Source organism: Neoarius graeffei, chromosome 11 (assembly GCF_027579695.1).
Source record: "Neoarius graeffei isolate fNeoGra1 chromosome 11, fNeoGra1.pri, whole genome shotgun sequence".
NCBI classification, from domain to species: domain Eukaryota; kingdom Metazoa; phylum Chordata; class Actinopteri; order Siluriformes; family Ariidae; genus Neoarius; species Neoarius graeffei.
Window position 1 is genome coordinate 34472504 of NC_083579.1, and position 23572 is coordinate 34496075.

At 43.2% G+C, this 23572-nt stretch overlaps 1 protein-coding gene across 7 annotated transcripts in view; it reads left to right on the forward strand.

Annotated features, from left to right (window-relative positions):
• Nucleotides 1–23572, forward strand: part of tiam2a (TIAM Rac1 associated GEF 2a) — a 232283-nt gene that overhangs the window by 89176 nt on the left and 119535 nt on the right. For all 7 annotated transcript variants that reach the window (XM_060933762.1, XM_060933755.1, XM_060933760.1 and 4 more), the window contains 4 exons: nt 215–387; nt 9516–9740; nt 21226–21411; nt 23256–23402. In XM_060933762.1, coding sequence (XP_060789745.1) covers nt 215–387; nt 9516–9740; nt 21226–21411; nt 23256–23402 — 731 coding nt within the window. The remainder of the gene's footprint in view (nt 1–214; nt 388–9515; nt 9741–21225; nt 21412–23255; nt 23403–23572) is intronic.

Here is a 23572-nt window from a genome sequence, read left to right on the forward strand (position 1 = left end):
AAGAGGAATCAGAAGATAGCGAGGGGTTGTCGTTGATTAATTTCCTCTAACTGGATGCTGCCAAGTCTGTTATTTCCTATTTCGAATTGCAGACAATTTTCCAGTTTCTGTGCAACTGGAAAAACTAATTATTTGAGTATTTAACTTTCTCATAAATGTGAGATGATCACCTGACATCATATTACTTCCACTTGAACACCCTTTTGTTCCTCAGGCTGCACTCTGCTGTTTTATGAGACGTATGGAAAGGGTTCTCCAGAGCAGGAGACTTTACCAAGTTACGCTCTGCTGGCGGAAGACGGGATAGTCCAGGCCGTCCCCGAACACCCGAAGAAGGAGAACGTGTTCTGCCTCAGCAATGCCTACGGTGACGTCTACCTCTTTCAGGTCAGTCCAAAGTGTTGGAGTGCATTAGAGTGATGTTAAAGAAGTCTCACTGATGCATCACTGTGGTTGTAGAAAGGAAGCGATTCTGTGTAGACATTTAGTTTTATTCTTACTTTGACATTGGATCTAAGACACTGTATCTTCAGGGTGTGCACAAGAGGCAAAAGTCCCTTCAGGGACACCGCAGTATCACCTCACAGAGCAATAAATATATGTTATGTACCAGCTGGGAGGTCCGTATCATGAAATACCGTGACCGAGGTCTTGAAAGTACTGACCGAGGCCGAGGTGACGGTATTTCACCATACGGACCGACCTTAAAGGAACAGTCCACCGTACTTCCATAATGAAATATGCTCTTATCTGAATTGAGACGAGCTGCTCCGTACCTCTCCGAGCTTTGCGCGACCTCCCAGTCAGTCAGACGCAGTCAGACGCGCTGTCACTCCTGTTAGCAATGTAGCTAGGCTCAGCATGGCCAATGGTATTTTTTGGGGCTGTAGTTAGATGCGACCAAACTCTTCCGCGTTTTTCCTGTTTACATAGGTTTATATGACCAGTGATATGAAACAAGTTCAGTTACACAAATTGAAACGTAGCAATTTTCTATGCTATGGAAAGTCCGCACTATAATGACACCTTCTGCGCGCTTCGGCAGCGCATTGATATCTGAGCTCCGTATCAATGCACTGCCGAAGCGCGCAGAAGGTGTTAGTACGCCTGTCATTATAGTGCGGACTTTCCATAGCATAGAAAATCGCCACGTTTCAATTTGTGTAACTGAACTTGTTTCATATCACTGGTCATATAAACCTGTGTAAACAGGAAAAACGCGGAAGAGTTTGGTCGCATCTAACTACAGCCTCAAAAAATACCATTGGCCATGCTGAGCCTAGCTACATTGCTAACAGGAGTGACAGCGCGTCTGACTGCGTCTGACTGACTGGGAGGTCGCGCAAAGCTCGGAGAGGTACGGAGCAGCTCGTCTCAATTCAGATAAGAGCATATTTCATTATGGAAGTACGGTGGACTGTTCCTTTAAGCTGGTAAATAATATATTTATTTTTTTCTTTACCAAATTCTAACAGAAAACGAGAGCGCCCGAAAGGGAAAACCGAGCCGAGCCGCCATTTTGAATCCTCATTCACGGCTGTAATGCAAATGGCTTCCTCCTCGGTATACAAGTGCACTTCCATGGCAGGAAAACAACTACATTTTGCCGCCTATGTAGTCCCCTATTTATACAAATAGGAGTCATTCAGGATTCAGCCATGTTTTTGCTCGGCGTTAGCAACAGTTACAGGTTTTTAGCTTTCTCCTGAAATGTTTTCTTTTATTCGTCTTCCTCAGGGTAGTAAAACTCGCTTTCGCTGTGAACACTGTCGTTATCGCTATCCATGATGTAAAATTAATGCTATTCTCCTGAGAAATGTGAAAATAAATGTTGACAAAAAATCGCTACTATGTTTGTTGTTGCTGTGAACGAGCGGGTGGTCGCCAGAGGTCCGTAACCGGGGTCCGGATCATAGGATTCCGGACCACTCACGAGCCAATCAGAGCGCACGATTTGATGGAAACCGGACCGCGAAAAAAATAAATCCATATTATACTGATCGTTTTTCCCACATTAATAAATACAAAGTACTTTGTGTCTGCTGCATCTTTCAGTTCTTTTAAATCAAGGCTGAATCGTTTCTTTCTTCTTTGCCGCCGCCTTTTATTCAGTCAAATTTGAGGCTTTCGATTTGATTTTTCCGTGCAACCGCAATGCATGACGCTTGGTTAGTGACCATCGGTTGTACACTACTTTTCGTGATGCGTTGTGGGATACTTTGAGTGCACTACATAGGGTAGAATCATTCTCACTATACATTTGGACAGCACTACAAAATGGCGTCCTCACGGTACAGTGAGTAGGGAGTGATTTCCGACCCAGGGATCGATTCACATGTCGTTTGAGCACCACATGATGTGACAAATAAGACGAGCATTTAGACGAGAATCTAAATCTACGAACTGACATTTGGGATTCAGAACCTTTTCTGAATGCGCTCTCCGTCATGTGTGAGGAAAGAGAAATCAGATCCGATCTGTTTCCAGGTACGCAACAATATCCGATTTGTGTCGGAATAAAAAGTCGGCGATTAAAAGTCAGAATCGTTTGCCGATTTAAATGCATCAGCTGATATTTTAAGATGTTGATGGAGGAACATGCATTGTAGCAGAACCAAGAACCCAGCAACCTTGAAATACAATACGATAATATCAGAACTGCACGAGAACTGAATTATTCAGCTCCATGTTGCTCCAACTGCATTCCGAGAACGGTATTTTCAGAATCCTTTAACTATCTGTTCTTTTCCTGCGTTAACCCGAGCCAGAGAGCTAGAACCCTGCCTACATGTGTCCTGTGGTATGCTGGGAATCCGGAGCGCTCATGCGGAACGAGCGTCCTGCCAGCCGTCATGAAAAGCTCTGTTCACACTTTAGCACAGAAATAAGCAGCAAAAACGTGACTGGGTTCCCCCCCCCCCCTTCTTCTTCTTCTCCATTTCTGTAAAAGCCACAGTTTGTCCCTGCACTCAAGCTGCTCGCTTGTGATAACGTCTTCCTGCTCACTCAGCCGAGGATCTGAGGCCAGACCTCACTGAGCAGCTCGACTTCCTGTAGGGGTTCAGAGTAGAGCCCTTTCTGGTACAGGGTTCTCCACAAATCCTTTCAGGGTCCACACAGCATATACGCTTGTGGATTATAAAACATGTTCTGGGATGGTGATTCGAGAATGTAACCCATTAATGCATGCTGAGGGTGATGGGGAACCCTTAAAGGTTCCCTGATTTAATTTTGCAATATAATTAAGCATATTTTTCAGGAAAGGTTCTCATGTAAACCCGCTCTTCATAAAATGGTGGTACTTTGGCTAGCTCAGGGTTCTCAGCTTGCTAAGCATGTCACATGCATGAAGGATCGTCCTAAAGGGACAAAGAAAGGTTCTAGATTTCAACTGTTTTTTGTGAAAACGCTCATGAATACGTTGAAGTGCTTGGACGATGACTCTGGAATGTAAATATATAATGCACACTCCTAAAAAAAAAAAAAAGATTTCTCATGGGTTCTTTGGACCACATTATTTTTTTATAAAGAAGTTGCAATGACTTAAGAAAATATTCAATATAAACCTGGGGTTGGGGGCGTCACAGTGGTGTAGTGGTTAGCGCTGTCGCCTCACAGCAAGAAGGTCCTGGGTTCAAGCCCTGGGGCCGGCGAGGGCCTTTCTGTGCGGAGTTTGCATGTTCTCCCCGTGTCCGCGTGGGTTTCCTCCGGGTGCTCCGGTTTCCCCCACAGTCCAAAGACATGCAGGTTAGGTTAACTGGTGACTCTAAATTGAGCGTAGGTGTGAATGTGAGTGTGAATGGTTGTCTGTGTCTATGTGTCAGCCCTGTGATGACCTGGTGACTTGTCCAGGGTGTACCCCGCCTTTCACCCATAGTCAGCTGGGATAGGCTCCAGCTTGCCTGCGACCCTGTAGAACAGGATAAAGCGGCTAGAGATAATGAGATGAGATGAGAAACCTGGGTTTTTTTTTTTGTATTTAAGGGTTCTTGACTTCCGAAAGGGGTTCAGGTTGGATTGGAGAACTTGATGCTTGGGGATTATTCTATCTATTACATTATGTAGTAGGGTTCTACATAGAACCTTTAATCCCACCCAAAAGGCACATAGAACTCCTAAGAGTTGTAAATGTAAACATTTTGTTTGTTTTGTTTTTTTACTCTGTTGCATTTCAAAACAGGACACAGTCTTACACAAAATATCTGGGAAAAAGGTTCCTCAAGGGTTCTTTGGATAACTTTTAATTAAGGGTTCTTAACTTCCTAAGGGGGTTAAAATGGTTCCTGTAATTTGCTCCAGTCGTAAACACTTTATTATAGGGCTGTTTGTAGAACCGTTCAGGTCCACTCAGAGGCACAGAGTCCTTTTTCATTTCTAGGTTCTAGATTTAAACATTTTTAAGAGTGAACACGCTTATTTGCAAAAGAGGTTCTTCGACAGTGTTTACTCTTATGTCAAAGGGTTCCTCAAGGGTTCTTTGGATAGTTAAGGGTTTGTAGCTTCCTGAAGGTGGTTAAAGAGGTTTGCAATATTTTAAATGTAACCCGCTCCGATTGGAAGCACTCTATTGTCGGGTCGGGTTCTACGTAGAACATTTATGGGTCCTTCCAGAGGGACAAGAACTCTTAAGGGTTCAAAATTGAAACTTTTTGTTTGCTTGTTTTTGTCAGAGCATGTACACTTATGCATATTTCCAAAGAGGTTCTTAGGCCACCCATTTTTTATCTTTAGGTTCACAGATTTTTTTCAACATATTTTTGATGATGTCGGTCGAAATAAAAATAAAAGTGTCCTTGTCCAATTTTTTTTTTTTTTTGCATGGCAAAATTTCAATGTCCGATTAAGATGATAAAATAATTTAAATTCAAGAGACACACTTTACATATATACACACACACACATACATACATACATACATACATATATATATATTAGTGCTGTCAAAAATGTCGCGTTATTAACGCGTTAACTTGACTCAATTTTAACGGCGATAATTTTTTTATTGCGAGATTAACGCTCTGTGACATGATGTAGGTTTTTCATAAGCTTTTGAAACTGCCAGGAACTTGGAACAGAGACTTTGCTTAGAAAAACGATAGCAGCTAGACTGTAATGCCACGCCGCACAGCCAGAGTCCTCTGCCCTCCCCCGAAGAGCCACGGTGCTCGGCTTAGGTTTCATTTTCCCATCGGCGGCTCCAGCCCCACTTTGCAGTGGCTGTGAAGACGTGTTATGCTCTGCAATAAAAAAAAAAAACATTGGTACAACCAGTGTTTGAACTATGCCAATATTTTCGGGGGGGGTCCCTTTTTTTCCCTTGTGGGGGTGCTTGCGCTTGTCTCAGAGCGCGGATCTCCATCGCGCGCTCACTTCGGATATGCAAATGCTTCCCGTTACACACGATTGCTATGTCAATAAACATCATTTTGCCAATATTTTAGAGACCCCCCCCCAACATTTCCCAAATCATGTTTTCAAGGGATCTCATGTCTGTTTCAGGGGATCTCGGATCCCCCGAGTACCCCCGTAGTTTGAATGGTGAGCAAGCCCATTCACTTTTTTATGCTGATAAGAGAATTGCAATGGTTTTTCATGTGACAAAAATGTGCGATTAAATTGCGATTAATCGCGAGTTAACTATGACAGTCGCGACATTAATCGCGATTAAATATTTTAATCGCTTGACAGCACTAATATATATATATATATATATATATATATATATATATATATATATATGAGTGATTCCACGCTTATGGGTACTGAAATGGGGACATGAACTTATTCACCTAAAACCATTTCTTTTTTTACCATCAGGTCACAAAACATGTAATCTTTAATGAATGATATGTTAAAAGATAACTTTAATTTTCTGAGATGTAATAAAAACATATTTATATGCCAAAGTCAAGCCTATGAGTTCCAAAATGATGTCTGTTACATTACTTCTGTTACGATTGTCCATCTCGCGTCTGTTACAAATTAATTACAATCTAGCTCTATACCATGTTAATCTTATTGAAAGAATGTGTATGTTTATTCTACTACACATGTTTATTAATTATATTTGCTAAAACATCACCTTCCTATGTTTCAAAAAGTAATTCTACATTGTTAAAATTGAGAATATATATGTCCACAACACTTCTGTTACGTTCTGACTTTGGCATATAAATATGTTTTTATTACATCTCAGAAAATTAAAGTTATCTTTTAACACATCATTCATTAAAGATTACATGTTTTGTGACCTGATGGTAAAAAAAAAGAAATGGTTTTAGGTGAATTTTTAAAAATAAGTTCATGTCCCCATTTCAGTACCCATAAGCGTGGAATCACTCATATATATATATATATATATATGCACATTGAAGGCTGATACGTTCGTGCTACTTGATTTGATAGGACTCTCTGCGGCACCATCCTCTTCTAATTCCACAGTCAGATACTTGCAGCCAAAATCGCGAACTAACGTTATGGCAGGCTTATTCGGCATCGCGCTCGTTACATCACCACCTTCTTTCTGAGAACCAAAGATCGTTTTGATCTTTTCATTGTTTACTTTCAACGCTTGAGAGACGAAATCGCCCACGTTTTGGTTAGTGAGACAGTGAAAAGACTTTTCTTCACCACACTTTATGCTAACGTACAGTTGAGGCGATAGCTCGGAATCCATGCTGTCAGCGTCAGCCATGGTCAGCACGAGGTTGACACTGTCGTAAAGCGGTCGTAAATACCATAAAAACATTCAAGTGAATACTCAATGTCGTAAATAGTTTCGTTTTCAGACTCGGCTGAAGTGGATATATACAACACACATTGTCGTTTGTATTTGCGATTCTAGTACTTTTTACTTAAAGAAATATGACCTAGTACCAGGGATACAGTGCTGTTACAAGAAAAATATGTGACTATTTTTTTTTTTACATTTCTTTTTGTACGTTTCGGCGGTTAAAATAAAAATACGCACAGACTTTTTATTTTTCTAGCGGTAGTATTTAACTGCCGTCGGCGGATCCGTGATCCGAAAAATCTAAAATAAGTCGCCTTAAGGTGATGATACACAGAGCAACTTTTTGGGCAGTGTTGCTGGGCTTTGACACTTGCCCACTGAGATCGGGCAACAATTTCTATCTGAACGATTTTGATCATTTTGGGCAACTTTTTAAGATCATCCAATCAGAGTGCTAGCAGCAAATCACATGACCACCTGAGAGCTTCTGAAATTTTCAACAAAGATGGCGGCGTGTCAACAGCAGTGGAGCGAAGAAAAAGAGAGACAACTTATATCTTTTTATGCCGGTAAGTTGTCATGTGTAAACCCAGAGTGGCGACTTTACCTCATCAAATGCTTAGAAAACCAACAGACGTCTCTTTTTATGTGCTCAGGTTGTAATTAAGACATCGATTTTTTTTTCAGCTAAGTGTAAACTGGGGGCGGCACGGTGGTGTAGTGGTTAGCGCTGTCGCCTCACAGCAAGAAGGTCCGGGTTCGAGGGCCTTTCCATGAGGCTTTATTTAAGTTGATAAAGAATAGGAAAATAAATGTTACTTTTTTGGGAATAAAATTTTCTTCATTTAAGTTTTTTTTTTCCAAAATATCATGGGAAAATTGAATTGTGAACCCAGTATCATGAATCGAATCGAATATGAATGTTAAATGTATGAAATAATCAGAAAAGAGGGTGGTGTAGTGGTTAGCGCTGTCACCTCACAGCAAGGTCCGGGTTCGAGCCCCGTGGCCGGCGAGGTCCTTTCTGTGTGGAGTTTTCATGTTCTCCCCGTGTCCGCGTGGGTTTCCTCCGGGTGCTCCGGTTTCCTAGCCTGGCTAACGCGACTTCAAAGCTCTCCGAGCTATTGGTCTGGCCAAGATATTAAGCCCAACCGTTTCCCAGAGCCCGTGGTTGACCCGCCTCCCTGAAATGCCTCAGTTTGCTACTGGTCAAAGCCAGAAAAGGCTGTGACGAAGCTTAAACCAATCACATCACTCTTTCCTCTGACGTATGCGACGCGACGGGGCTAACTGGTAGATTAAACTCTTACCGAAGCCGGTTGGGAGCAAGGCGAAAACGTCCTTCCTTTCAATAAATACCTCCAGGGCTGCTCTTTGCTCCGTTTTCAATGAGAACTTCCCGTTGAATGCTTTCAATACAGCGTCTATGCGTAACAGATGCGGAAGCGTGAATGAAGTGCTTCCGGCATAGATTCTGTAAACAATCTATGGCTTCCGGTCGCAGTTCTACTACGTCACTGCCTTGAACACGCCTCTACCCAGGGCCGTTGGAGATGCTCAAAGTTGATTGGTTCCCGATTTTTCGGGAGCTTGGAAGAGCTGTAGATAGCTTGCCTGGCCAGACTAAGCTCGCAACAGGCCCTCGTGTTGCGTCACGCTTAGGATGGGCGGGCCCAGGCTACCGGTTTCCCCCACAGTCCAAAGACATGCAGGTTAGGTTAACTGGTGACTCTAAATTGACCGTAGGTGTGAATGGTTGTCTGTGTCTATGTGTCAGCCCTGTGATGACCTGGCGACTTGTCCAGGGTGTACCCCGCCTTTCGCCCGTAGTCAGCTGGGATAGGCTCCAGCTTGCCTGCGACCCTGTAGAAGGATAAAGCGGCTAGAGATAATGAGATGAGATGAGAAGTGTAAACTGCCATTAGCTAACCACCGCTCCATAGAGATCGAATGGGATTTAGCTGACTAGCGGTGTTTTTTGCTAACATGGTTAGCTGAAAGTTATCGCTAGCTCTGTAGGGATAATGTTAGCTCTCTTGCGTCAAGTTAAAAGTGATGGATGGTTCGGTTCATGATTTGTTTTTGTGAGTTGCAATCGAGATTAAACGATTATGTTTTTGCCATGATGTTTTTGTGATGTATTTGTCAGTTATTAGTTATGTGATTGAGGCTCGTAGCATTTTTAAAGAGATTTAAAAAGTGTTTATTATTAACAGAATAATGTGGTTATTTTGGCTTATAAACGTTAAAATAATGGCAAATTATCTTTTGACCAGAGCGTCTATTCGGTTTTGTTCCAGAAATGATACTTACTTGAGCGAAATAAAGGCTGAATCCAAGACGAACAGTGACTGCTGCAAATGTTTCAGTGTCCATCTTTGCGATGTCTGTCTCCCTGGCAATAGATTCGCTCTTATCTGATTGGTTGTTGCCAATTGTCTATTCCCCTAATTAGTTGCCCTGTGTCTCACCTGGTTGCCCGTTGCATTGCCCAAACAGTCGCCCCGTGTATCATCACCTTTAGATGTTAACTCTGGAACGTAAACCCATAATGTGTACTGCTAGGAAAAGGGTTCCTCAGGGGTTCTTTGGATGGATATTTTTGTGTTCTCAGCTTTTTGAAAGAAACAGAAATGATTCAGGAAATGGTTTATCCCTGACTGATTACCTTCTGAGTTCTCCAAGGAAATGGAGACTTTGGAGAGGAATACATGAGGCCATATCATAACTTCATAATTATGCCAATTTTCTTGGGGAATGTTCTTCTGTCCACTCTCTTTAGGCCACTAGCCAGACGGATTTAGAGAACTGGGTTACTGCGATCCACTCAGCCAGCGCGTCTCTGTTCGCTAAGCGCCATGGCAAGGAGGACACGCTGCTCCTGCTCCGAGGACAAATCCGCAGTCTGCTGCAGAAGATCGACATGGACGGAAAGATGAAGAAGATGGCGGAGCTCCAGCTGTCGATTGTAACCGATCCAAAGAACCGGAAGGCCATCGAGAACCAGGTGAGCTAAAGCTAGCGTGGGTGTGTCCCAGTTCTCGGACAAAGGGCGGGCAAGACAGCTGGTCACACTGTCATTACCGACGTTACTGACTTCAGCTAACATGAGCGAAATATGATTTGTTAAATTTGCACCAGCAGCATACGATTAGTGCCAATGTCCTCATTCATTCATCTCATTATCTCTAGCCGCTTTATCCTGTTCTACAGGGTCGCAGGCAAGCTGGAGCCTATCCCAGCTGACTACGGGCGAAAGGCGGGGTACACCCTGGACAAGTCGCCAGGTCATCACAGGGCTGACACAGAGACACAGACAACCATTCACACTCACATTCACACCTACGGTCAATTTAGAGTCACCAGTTAACCTAACCTGCATGTCTTTGGACTGTGGGGGAAACCGGAGCACCCGGAGGAAACCCACGCGGACACGGGGAGAACATGCAAACTCCGCACAGAAAGGCCCTCGCCGGCCCCGGGGCTCGAACCCGGACCTTCTTGCTGTGAGGCGACAGCGCTAACCACTACACCACCGTGCCGCCTGCCAATGTCCTTTGAATGGTTAAAGGGGTTCTATGTGGAACGTTTTCTCATGTTCTAAGGTTCTACACAGAACTTTTATGGTTTATCTTCAAATGCTGCGTTCACACTTATACCGGTACGATAGTGGTATAACTGTATCGATACAAAGTATACCGGTACAGCTTAGTGCATCTGTCCACACTAGCGAGAAATGTTTGCGGTTTTCTTTCACGGTAGTTGAAATGCGCGTGCGCGAAATGTTTCCGTGGTTACCGAGTAACTTCCTTCCGAGAATATGGCGGATGAAACAACGTGTGTGTGCTTTTTGTTGTCAGTGTACAGTCTGTATTTCTGGTGGTCATTTATTCAGTCGAATCGTATAAAACGCGCGAGGCAGCTGAGAAAGAAACAAAGAAAACGAATCTCCCTTTCTCCCCCTTCACTTTCTCCCTCTTCCCTTCTCTTCCCCTCCCTTTCTCCCTCTTTCCTTCTCTTCCCCTCCCTTTCTCTCCCTCTTCCCTTCCCTTCCCCTCCCTTTCTCCCTCTTTCCTTCTCTTCCCCTCCCTTTCTCCCTCTTTCCTTCTCTTCCCCTCCCTTTCTCTCCCTCTTCCCTTCTCTTCCCCTCCCTTTCTCTCCCTCTTCCCTTCTCTTCCCCTCCCTTTCTCCCTCTTTCCTTCTCTTCCCCTCCCTTTCTCTCCCTCTTCCCTTCTCTTCCCCTCCCTTTCTCCCTCTTCCCTTCTCTTCCCCTCCCTTTCTCTCCCTCTTCCCTTCTCTTCCCCTCCCTTTCTCTCCCTCTTCCCTTCTCTTCCCCTCCCTTTCTCTCCCTCTTCCCTTCTCTTCCCCTCCCTTTCTCCCTCTTCCCTTCTCTTCCCCTCCCTTTCTCCCTCTTCCCTTCTCTTCCCCTCCCTTTCTCTCCCTCTTCCCTTCTCTTCCCCTCCCTTTCTCTCCCTCTTCCCTTCTCTTCCCCTCCCTTTCTCTCCCTCTTTCCTTCTCTTCCCCTCCTTTTCTCCCTCTTTCCTTCTCTTCCCCTCCCTTTCTCCCTCTTTCCTTCTCTTCCCCTCCCTTTCTCTCCCTCTTCCCTTCTCTTCCCCTCCCTTTCTCTCCCTCTTCCCTTCTCTTCCCCTCCCTTTCTCCCTCTTCCCTTCTCTTCCCCTCCCTTTCTCTCCCTCTTCCCTTCTCTTCCCCTCCCTTTCTCCCTCTTCCCTTCTCTTCCTCCTTTCTTCCTCCCTCTTTCCCCCTCCCTCCCTTTCTCTCCCCTTTCTTTGCTCCATGTAGCTCCACGGTCGTTTTGAGCCATTTTGACGTTTTATTTACAGCTGGAAAGCACGTGCGTATTGTATTGTATGAATAACCCGGAAGAAGTAGGAATGGTTCATTGCGCTTGCGCATTATATTTGTATCGATACAGAACCGCTTCATCTGTCCACACTACAGCGAAGCGCTACAGTACCGATACTGTACCGGTATGAAACCCATACATTTGTGGGTTTCGTACCGATAGAGTTATACCGCTACAGTACCGGTATAGTTGCTAGTGTGGACAGGTGTTGCGGTACGAAAGTAGTTTCGTATCGGTACAAAATCCCTAGTGTGGACAGGGTACAAGAGTGTCAGATCAAAGAAAGCTTAAGGATCTTTCCCTCGCTTTCCAAAAGGTAGTGGGGGGAATCTTTACTGATGGGCAAGTACCTTGTTGTAGGGTTCTACACAGAACCTTTAATTGTTCCCCCGGACAGACAAAGAACCTTAAATACACCATTTTAAGAAACAGGTTTCCACAGGGGTTCTTTGGATAGTTCAAGGTTCTTAGCTGTTCTTAGCTAAGGGTCCCACTACAGGGACAAAGAACCCCCAAGGGTTCTTGACTTAAACTCACACATAGTTCCATAAAGGATGTTAACTGTAAATATGTAAATGCATACTTCCAGGCAAAAGGGGCGCTTTGGGTAGTTAAATGTTCTAGGCGAGCTTTAACGGGATTCATCACCTTTATCTGTAACTATCTGCTACAGTCGGAAGCACCCTGAATTTATGGTTCTACATGGAACCTTTAAGGGTCCCCTGACTACACCCTCAGGGGTTCTTCGCTTCTTAAACAGGTTCTGGAGTCCTTTCCATCCATCCATCCATCCATTATCTGTAGCCGCTTTATCCTGTTCTACAGGGTCGCAGGCAAGCTGGAGCCTATCCCAGCTGACTACGGGCGAAAGGCGGGGTACACCCTGGACAAGTCGCCAGGTCATCACAGGGCTGACACATAGACACAGACAACCAGTCACACTCACATTCACACCTACGGTCAATTTAGAGTCACCAGTTAAAACTGTTAAAAAGGCCCTCCATCTGTGCTCAGAGGGCGGCTGTTGACAATAGCCATGGCCTCATAGAACAATGTTCTCAGAGAGGCATCATCAAAACTGTGACCTGCATGTCTTTGGACTGTGGGGGAAACCGGAGCACCCAGAGGAAACCCACGCGGACACGGGGAGAACATGCAAACTCCGCACAGAAAGGCCCTCGCCGGCCCCGGGGCTCGAACCCGGACCTTCTTGCTGTGAGGCGACAGCACTAACCACTACACCACCGTGCTGCCCCCTGGAATCCTTTATAATGGATAGAACTTTAATGGTTCCCACAAAGAGAATGAGAACACTGAATATTAACGTTAGGGTTCCTCTGGGATGATCGGATAGGTAAGGTTCTCAGCCTGCTAACAGAGTTAAAGAGGGTTGCTTCCCTGTAAACTGCTCTGGTTGGAAACACTGTGTTGTAGGGTTCTACATTACATTATAGGCGTTTAGCAGACGCTCTTATCCAGAGCGATGTACAACATACCCAGAGCAGCCTGGGGAGCAGTTGCGGGTTAACTTGCTCAAGGGCACTTCAGCCATTCCTGCTGGTCCAGGGAATCGAACCGGCAACCTTTTGGTCAAAGCTGCTTCTCTAACCATTAGGCCATGGCTCTAAACTTTAAAGACAACCCTGAAGAACTTGTGATTGAAGTTTTGTATTAGATTTTTTTTTTTTTTGTCTTTGGCTTATTTTTGACTTCATGTCATTGTGATTTATGCCGCTCTGCTCTGGGTCTGATAAACTTCAGTCTGATGATGAAAGCTGGAGTGAAGCTGTTTCCAGCTTCTCAGTCACGCTTATTTCCCCAGTGCAGGGGTCAGGAGGTGGTCAGAGGGCAGAGAACCGGGGGCTTATCCTCGCTGAGGGGGTACTTGGAAGTGTGTGAAGAATTTGGGGAGGGGTAAGAGGTTAACCTTGTCTCAGAAGCTGCACCACTTTGAAGTCGTGTCACTTTAAATCAGTGGCAGCTGAACGTGTGTGTTTGTGAAGTTCCTGTCTGTCCTTACTACAGGAACCGAGTCAAATTAAAAAAAGAGACAAAAGTTCCCCGTCAGTTGAGTACAACCCCGATTCCAAAAAAGTTGGGACAAAGTACAAATTGTAAATAAAAACAGAATGCAATAATTTACAAATCTCAAAAACTGATATTGTATTCACAATAGAACATAGACAACATATCAAATGTCGAAAGTGAGACATTTTGAAATTTCATGCCAAATATTGGCTCATTTGAAATTTCATGACAGCAACACATCTCAAAAAAGTTGGGACAGGGGCAATAAGAGGCTGGAAAAGTTAAAGGTACAAAAAAGGAACAGCTGGAGGCAGGGCTCGAAATTAACTTTTTTTCTTTGTGTCCCCCAGTGGTCCCGAATTCTGTGTTGTATTGTCCCGAATGGAAGCAATAGTGTCCCCATTTTTTTCCTCTCTGAAATAACCAGTGGTTAATATTATCATATGAAGTTACTATTATATTTGTAACTATGCAATTTTGAACCCTTTATATCATTTTTACAATAAGTCACAAGACACAAGCGACACATGTCCTATACATCATCTACTTCAAAATTACAGTTATTGCATTTTCAGTTTATTAAACTTTGGCGATCTCACTGTATGAATAGGTAGCCGTTTATTTAAAGGGGCCAACTAGCTCATTCAGAAAATGTTTTAACTCCCTACATCTGCAGTACACTTTAGTTGAAAATAAGACCCCTTTTATGTTCATTTCATCTACTTATACCTTGAATATCTGTTGGCATATATAAGGCCAACTTATAATTTTCACCATTACCGTTATCCATAGCCCTGTGATGACCTGGCGACTTGTCCAGGGTGTACCCCGCCTTTCACCCGTAGTCAGCTGGGATAGGCTCCAGCTTGCCTGCGACCCTGTAGAACAGGATAAAGCGGCTAGAGATAATGAGATGAGATGAGACCGTTATCCATTTTTATGAACTTTCCGTTATCCATTTTTATGAACTTTCCGTTATCCATTTTTATGAACTTTCCGTTATCCATTTTTATGAACTTTCCGTTATCCATTTTATGAACTTTCCGTTATCCATTTTTATGAACTTTCCGTTATCCATTTTATGAACTTTCGCTGCCGAAACGTGGGTGCAAATGTTAGCACCATCAGCATAGTGCCAGCAGGTCCGAGCCTAGTTGTGCTGCTGACTGACTAAACTTTCTGAACTAGAAAGACACCAAGAAAACTCGCTTATTCTGTTGAACGGTATCTTCCGTCAATATCATCCACATCATTCCTGTTGTATTTTATAACGTGTCTAACAGTGTTCATTCAGTTCATTCAGTTGCTAGCGTTGCCTGCAGACCAGGCGATGACACTTTGGATCCTGAAGGTCCCGGAGACGTTATGTCTGGGCTTTCAGTTTCTTCCCCGCGGTCGGTCCGCTTCAACCACTTCAGCATTTTTGTTCTGGCAAGAGTCGGCGCAGCGTGTGCGGTAGCAATTCCATTCCAAGTCCATATAATGCGGACACCGGCCGAAGATTCTAGAACAGAATGCGCTGCTCTGTAGCCTACGGATGCAGGTGCATCGAAAGTGTAGCTACTATGTATTTTTCGCTGTTAACGTTTTAAAATTAAAATTAGGTGAATGTCTACGTATGTGTTACGGTTTTGTAAACAATATGAATGTAGAACTTTTTTTCTAGATCTATTTTTTTCCATTGTCCCGGGATTGTCCCAGATATGATAATTTTGTGTCCCGATGACATTTTTTATGGTCCCCGGGACATCGGGACACCGTTAGTTTCGAGCGCTGGCTGGAGGACCAAATTGCAACTCATTAGGTCAATTGGCAATAGGTCATTAACATGACTGGGTATAAAAAGAGCATCTTGGAGTGGCAGTGGCTCTCAGAAGTAAAGATGGGAAGAGGATCACCAATCCCCCTAATTCTGCGCCGACAAATAGTGGAGCAATATCAGAAAGGAGTTCGACAGTGTAAAATTGCAAAGAGTTTGAACATATCATCATCTACAGTGCATAATATCATCAAAAGATTCGGAGAATCTGGAAGAATCTCTGTGCGTAAGGGTCAAGGCTGGAAAACCATACTGGGTGCCCGTGATCTTCAGGCCCTTAGACGGCACTGCATCACATACAGGCATGCTTCTGTATTGGAAATCACAAAATGGGCTCAGGAATATTTCCAGAGAACATTATCTGTGAACACAATTCACCGTGCCATCTGCCGTTGCCAGCTAAAACTCTATAGTTCAAAGAAGAAGCCGTATCTAAACATGATCCAGAAGCGCAGACGTCTTCTCTGGGCCAAGGCTCATTTAAAATGGACTGTGGCAAAGTGGAAAACTGTTCTGTGGTCAGACGAATCAAAATTTGAAGTTCTTTATGGAAATCAGGGACGCCGTGTCATTCGGACTAAAGAGGAGAAGGACGACCCGAGTTGTTATCAGCGCTCAGTTCAGAAGCCTGCATCTCTGATGGTATGGGGTTGCATTAGTGCGTGTGGCATGGGCAGCTTACACATCTGCAAAGACACCATCAATGCTGAAAGGTATATCCAGGTTCTAGAGCAACATATGCTCCCATCCAGACGACGTCTCTTTCAGGGACGACCTTGCATTTTCCAACAAATACGACCTTACATTTTCCAAACCACATACTGCATCAATTACAGCATCATGGCTGCGTAGAAGAAGGGTCCGGGTACTGAACTGGCCAGCCTGCAGTCCAGATCTTTCACCCATAGAAAACATTTGGCGCATCATAAAACGGAAGATACGACAAAAAAGACCTAAGACAGTTGAGCAACTAGAATCCTACATTAGACAAGAATGGGTTAACATTCCTATCCCTAAACTTGAGCAACTTGTCTCCTCAGTCCCCAGACGTTTACAGACTGTTGTAAAGAGAAAAGGGGATGTCTCACAGTGGTAAACATGGCCTTGTCCCAACTTTTTTGAGATGTGTTGTTGTCATGAAATTTAAAATCACCTAATTTTTCTCTTTAAATGATACATTTTCTCAGTTTAAACATTTGATATGTCATCTATGCTCTATTCTGAATAAAATATGGAATTTTGAAACTTCCACATCATTGCATTCCATTTTTATTTACAATTTGTACTTTGTCCCAACTTTTTTGGAATCGGGGTTGTAGAACCTGGACCATTGTGCCTCACTGTACTTATCAGGAAACAACTAACTTTTTAAGCGACTCCAGTTTAATTGAAGATCAAACTAAAATGCAGCTTTTAAAAGAGTATTTCTTCTTTCTTCCATTTGAATCTTAATGAATGAATGCATCACTTTGTACAGACACACAAACACAGTGAACCTTAGCATTATCATTACACGGTGTGTTCATATCACATAACATCCTGAAAGTCCTGAGCAAGTAAACACACAAACCAGATCTGAAGCATTTGTTTTATTTTATTTGCAATTATAATGTTCTTTTTCTTCCTAACATTTAGCATACCTACAGAGTGCAGGTGTTTATTTTTATATTTATAAATGCACACCTATATGTGGCCCAGTTATTGATTTCAATTTTCATACATTAAGAATGATTTGAATAAGTAGTTCAGGAGAATGTAGGCATGCAATAACGTATCGTATGATGATAAATCATGATACAAATTTATCACAATTCAAATTGATAAAATGGAAAAAAAAAGAATTGAAATTATTATCAGGCTGCGCAATCTATTTTTCCTAGAAGTAATTGCGTTGTTTAGACAGCAGAGGGAATAACACAATAATGTACAATAGAGGGAATGCAAGTGACTTCACCTAAGGTGGAAGTAACACAGCTCTAATGGGAAAGAGCTGCTGTGTGATTGTACAAATAAATTTAACCCCTTCAGTGCCCTTGGACGAGTCACGTACGTCATGAAATCTTTTACCGCTGTGCCTTATGACGGAAGAATGTTTTAGGCATTGACTGTAATTCATGTGCGCCACTGAAGTAAAAGTAACGTGCCATGTAAGGTACATAAAAGGAGGTGTTTATGACAAGTAGCGTACGTCATAAGGCACAGCGGTAAAAGATTTCATGACGTACGTGACTCGTCCAAGAGCATTGAAGGGGTTAACAAGAAATCAAAACTCTCTTTTTACAGACTGCCAAAAGCGAAAAAAAAAGAGAAGCAAATGGAGGTCATACAAATGTTTTTAAATGTTTATTAAAGCTAGACTGCCTTTCAGATTTTTCAAGTGTAGGTCATAAAAATAATTTTCCCCGACACCCAGTTATTTTTGTTTAGTGGACCGAAAGCTACTGAATTCGAATCAAAGACTTCCAATTTTATTAGGGTTTTTTTTAAATAGAACAATTAATAAATTTAGGGCCATGTGGCCTGAAATTCTCCTCTATTTTTTCCTGCTTCACCATGACCCAATTCAAGATACTATGTCATGCATCGTGTGGTGGGCTTTCCCCGTTTGTGCAAGGCATTGTGGGATTCAAATTTGGAACAGGAGAGAAAAATGGAGGACGTGAGTGTGTGCATGAAACGTGAAAGACCGACGACAGTAACGGAAAGCGAGAAGAAAAGATGTTATGTTGCGAAGGAAAGGAAACGCAGGACCAAACTAATAAATATCGGTGGTCAGCGAGCAGCTCGGTGTGATCAGCTGTTCGTTTAGCGACACAATGATGGAACTGTCAGTGCACGGTCAAGGTAAACCTGTAGATGGCAGTAATGCAACACTGGATGCCAGCTGCCGTAAAACCCAAAAGAAGAAGAAAAAAAAGAAGAAAAAGAATGTAAACCTGGTCATGCGCACGTGGACTTCTTCTGTTTGCTTGACTGCACGAAGCGAGCAATTTCATGCACATTATTTGCTCGGGAATCCCCTCAAAGTAAATAACTTCCCAGCTACAGAATGGCCTGATATTTTGTGAGATATTACAGAAATAAACATGCATCACAATGACCACATTACAGAGGGAACTAAATCTCACCGATTTTATGAAATCGAAAAGCTGTCTAGCTTTAAAGTGCATATTCTGGACCAATTTCATGTTTTTTAAATATGAAAGTATGTCCCTTTACACACTCATCCAGAAGGGTAATTTTGCACAAGGCCATCTGTCTACAGCAGAAAAAAAAAAAAAAACGCGTCTGGAAAAATCCCAAGGGAGTCTGGAGCCAGATTCGTGACGTCGCCTGCGGAAGCGCCAGCAGGCTGCGCGAGCTTTGCACGGTTTCAGTGCACAGCCTGTGTAGACCAAGCGCTCCCATTTCTCTCTCATTGTCCGCTCTTTTGGGAAACGATGAGTACTAATCCCATCAAGATTGGTGTTGCTACACCCTCCTACGATACATCTGTTCACCATTTTAATAATTACGCGATAACGTTGAAGAAATTTGCAGAAAACCACCAGGTCGTTTTCTCATAAACAAACCAGCGCTGGCGTAGGATTCAGAGGGAGGCGTCCCGCACGCGACGTCACGAAAATCAATGCCGGGAAATTCAAATGCCGAGTTTTTTCAGAGGCGGACCAATTCGCCTCAAATGGCTTGATTTCAACTGAATTTTTCTGGTATTGCGCAAGGGAAAAAAATTGCAGAGAATGCAGAATGTGACAGATATTTGACCAAAGTTTAATATAAAATAGGAGAATTACATTGATCTCGCTCCTGAATTTACTCTTGATATGCATTTTAAGTAAAAGCCTATTTGCTAACAGTTTTCATTTTAAATAAAACGAATATTTAAGTTGATAGGCTATATGTTATATATATTTATGTATATTTTATTCCAACCTTTACAAATGTGGGTAAATAATTGTTGCTTATTAAGAAAATCAAACAAAAGGGATTTTTTAAAAAAATTGAACAAACGTGATGTGAGCCATGAGGCTTTATTTAAGTTGATAAAGAATAGGAAAATAAATGTTACTTTTTTCAGTATCATGAATCGAATCGAATATGAATGTTAAATGTATGAAATAATCAGAAAAGAGGGTGGTGTAGTGGTTAGCGCTGTCGCCTCACAGCAAGAAGGTCCGGGTTCGAGCCCCGTGGCCGGCGAGGGCCTTTCTGTGCGGAGTTTGCATGTTCTCCCCGTGTCCGCGTGGGTTTCCTCCGGGTGCTCCGGTTTCCCCCACAGTCCAAAGACATGCAGGTTAGGCTAATCGGTGACTCTAAATTGACCGTAGGTGTGAATGTGAGTGTGAATGGTTGTCTGTGTCTCTGTGTCAGCCCTGTGATGACCTGGCGACTTGTCCAGGGTGTACCCCGCCTTTCGCCCGTAGTCAGCTGGGATAGGCTCCAGCTTGCCTGCGACCCTGCACAGGATAAATGGTTACGGAGAATGGATGGATAATCAGAAAAGATTTTCTGGATATATTAAAGTGCATATCGCGGGTAAATTCAGGAGCGAGATCAGTGTAATTCTCCGATTTTATATTAAACTTTGGTCAAATATCTGTAACATTCTGCATTCTCTGCAATTTTTTTACCTTGCGCAATACCAGAAAAATTCAGTTGAAATCAAGGCATCTGAGGCGAATCGGTCCGCCTCTGAAAAAACTCTGCATTTGAATTTCCCGGCAAACATTGATTTTCGTGACGTCGCGTGCGGGACGCCTCCCTCTGAATCCTACGCCAGCGCTGGTTTGTTTATGAGAAAACGACCTGGTGGTTTTCTGCAAATTTCTTCAACGTTATCGCGTAATTATTAAATGGTGAACAGATGTATCGTAGGAGGGTGTAGCAACACCAATCTTGATGGGATTAGTACTCATCGTTTCCCAAAAGACCGGACAATGAGAGAGAAATGGGAGCGCTTGGTCTACACAGGCTGTGCACTGAAACCGTGCAAAGCTCGCGCAGCCTGCTGGCGCTTCCGCAGGTGACGTCACGAATCTGGCTCCAGACTCCCTTGGGATTTTTCCAGACGCGTTTTGTTATTTTATTTTTTTCTGCTGTAGACAGATGGCCTTGTGCAAAATTACCCTTCTGGATGAGTGTGTAAAGGGACATACTTTCATATAAAAAAAACACGAAATTAGTCCAGAATATGCACTTTAAATAAAAATGAAAGGAATATAATAGTGACAGCAGTGTGTAAGTTTACTGTATACTGTGTAATATGTGAGCTAAAGCACCATTATTTTATCTGAAGAAAGGGACTGAGTTTCCATCAGTTTCACCTGTAAGTCATCATCACCTGCTGTTTTCACATGGAGATTTGTTTAGTTTCAGATTTCATGAAACTGTCCTGCTGTTCCGTCTCGGAGTGAAGCGAAGCAAACGCACTTAAAAGCAGCAGCGTGGTGTGTCTTACAAGATTTACTCTGTCATGTGCTTTAGGGAGAATATTAAAAGGTTTCATAGCTGGTTTAGTTTATAATTTCTCTTTCGTGTGTGTGTGTGTGTGTTTAGGAGGAACAAGAGGTAATGAAATGTTAAACCCCGTCCCCCCTCTCTCTTTCTGTAAATTTTATAATGGTGTTGTGGGGATTGACCTCAGATTCCCACCGTGCCCAATCACGACCCTCGAACATCTGAGAGCAATCACTGCTGTGCTGACACACACTAACACACAGCCTCGACATTTCTCAGCATTGCTCTCTCCAAGACCCTCATTCATATCTCTCTCCTTCACAGATCCAGCAGTGGGATCAGAACCTGGAGAGGTTCAACATCGATTTGTTCCGCATGCGCTGCTACCTGGCCAGCCTGCAGGGAGGAGAGCTGCCCAACCCCAAGAGCCTCCTGGCCACCGCAAGCCGTCCCTCTAAGGCTGCTCTCGGCCGTCTGGGAATCTTCTCCGTCTCCTCTTTCCATGCGCTGGTCAGTCTCGGTTCTCCAACACCCCAAAAACATCCTCCATCTCACACACACACACACACACACACACACACACACACACACACACGCGCATAAATATGGCCTAAAACATCATCAGATTTTCACACAAGTTCCAAAAGTAGATAAAGAGAACCCAGTTAAACAAATGAGACAAAAATATTATACTTGGTCATTTATTTATTGAGGAAAATGATCCAATATTACATATCTGTGAGTTGCAAAAGTATGTGAACCTCTAGGATTAGCAGTTCATTTGAAGGTGAAATTCGAGTCAGGTGTTTTCAATCAATGGGATGACAATCAGGTGTGAGTGGGCACCCTGTTTTATTTAAAGAACAGGGATCTATCAAAGTCTGATCTTCACAACACATGTTTGTGGAAGTGTATCATGGCACGAACAAAGGAGATTTCTGAGGACCTCAGAAAAAGCGTTGTTGATGCTCATCAGGCTGGAAAAGGTTACAAAACCATCTCTAAAGAGTTTGGACTCCACCAATCCACAGTCAGACAGATTGTGTACCAATGGAGGAAATTCAAGACCATTGTTACCCTCCCCAGGAGTGGTCGACCAACAAAGATCACTCCAAGAGCAAGGCATGTAATAGTCGGCGAGGTCACAAAGGACCCCAGGGTAACTTCTAAGCAACTGAAGGCCTCTCTCACATTGGCTAATGTTAATGTTCATGAGTCCACCATCAGAAGAACACTGAACAACAATGGTGTGCATGGCAGGGTTGCAAGGAGAAAGCCACTGCTCTCCAAAAAGAACATTGCTGCTCGTCTGCAGTTTGCTAAAGATCACATGAACAAGCCAGAAGGCTATTGGAAAAATGTTTTGTGGATGGATGAGACCAAAATAGAACTTTATGGTTTAAATGAGACGTGTTACGTTTGGAGAAAGAAAAACATTCCATTCCAGCATAAGAACCTTATCCCATCTGTGAAACATGGTGGTGGTAGTATCATGGTTTGAGCCTGTTTTGCTACATCTGGGCCAGGACGGCTTGCCATCATTGATGGAACAATGAATTCTGAATTATACCAGCGAATTCTAAAGGAAAATGTCAGGACATCTGTCCATGAACTGAATCTCAAGAGAAGGTGGTTTCATGCAGCAAGACAACGACCCTAAGCACACAAGTCGTTCTACCAGTGAATGGTTAAAGAAGAATAAAGTTAATGTTTTGGAATGGCCAAGTCAAAGTCCTGACCTTAATCCAATCGAAATGCTGTGGAAGGACCTGAAGCGAGCAGTTCATGTGAGGAAACCCACCAACATCCCAGAGTTGAAGCTGTTCTGTATGGAGGAATGGACTAAAATTCCTCCAAGCCAGTGTGCAGGACTGATCAACAGTTACCGCAAACGTTTAGTTGCAGTTATTGCTGCACAAGGGGGGTCACACCAGATACTGAAAGCAAAGGTTCACATACTTTTGCCACTCACAGATATGTAATATTGGATCATTTTCCTCAATAAATAAATGACCAAGTATAATATTTTGGTCTCATTTGTTTAACTGGGTTCTCTTTATCTACTTTTAGGACTTGTGTGCAAATCTGATGATGTTTTAGGTCATATTTATGCAGAAATATAGAACATTCTAAAGGGTTCACAAACTTTCAAGCACCACTGTAGATGATTTATGGAAGGAGTCTCGAGTGTCAGAAATAAAGGCTCTTTTACACCAGTTTAACCATCAGAACCTTGTGGAAAAAGCGTCACGTGAGAGGATTGCACTCAAACCAGCACTCTTTTTATTCTGTGTATTTTGTTTTCCTCTCTCTCTCTCTCTCTCTCTCTCTCTGTCTGTCTGTCTGTCTCTCAGATCTGCTCCAGAGACGAGGCCACGCTGAGGAAGCGTTCGCTGTCTCTGTCTCAGAGAAGCCGCAGTAGGAGAGGAGTGTTCTCCTCACTCAAAGGCCTGGACAGTTTGACCAAACGCAGCCGAGACAAGAGACCCTGCGCCTCACAGGTACCACGCTCGACTCTTTCCCGAGCATTCATTCATACCAGCCTGCAGGAAGTCAGGCGTTATCATCTGACCAATCAGAACGCAGAATCCGACAGTACTGTGATACACATAGGTGGTTAAATAAATAATCTGAAACGTTAAACGTTTTACAGCCAGCCTCTTTAAGTGTC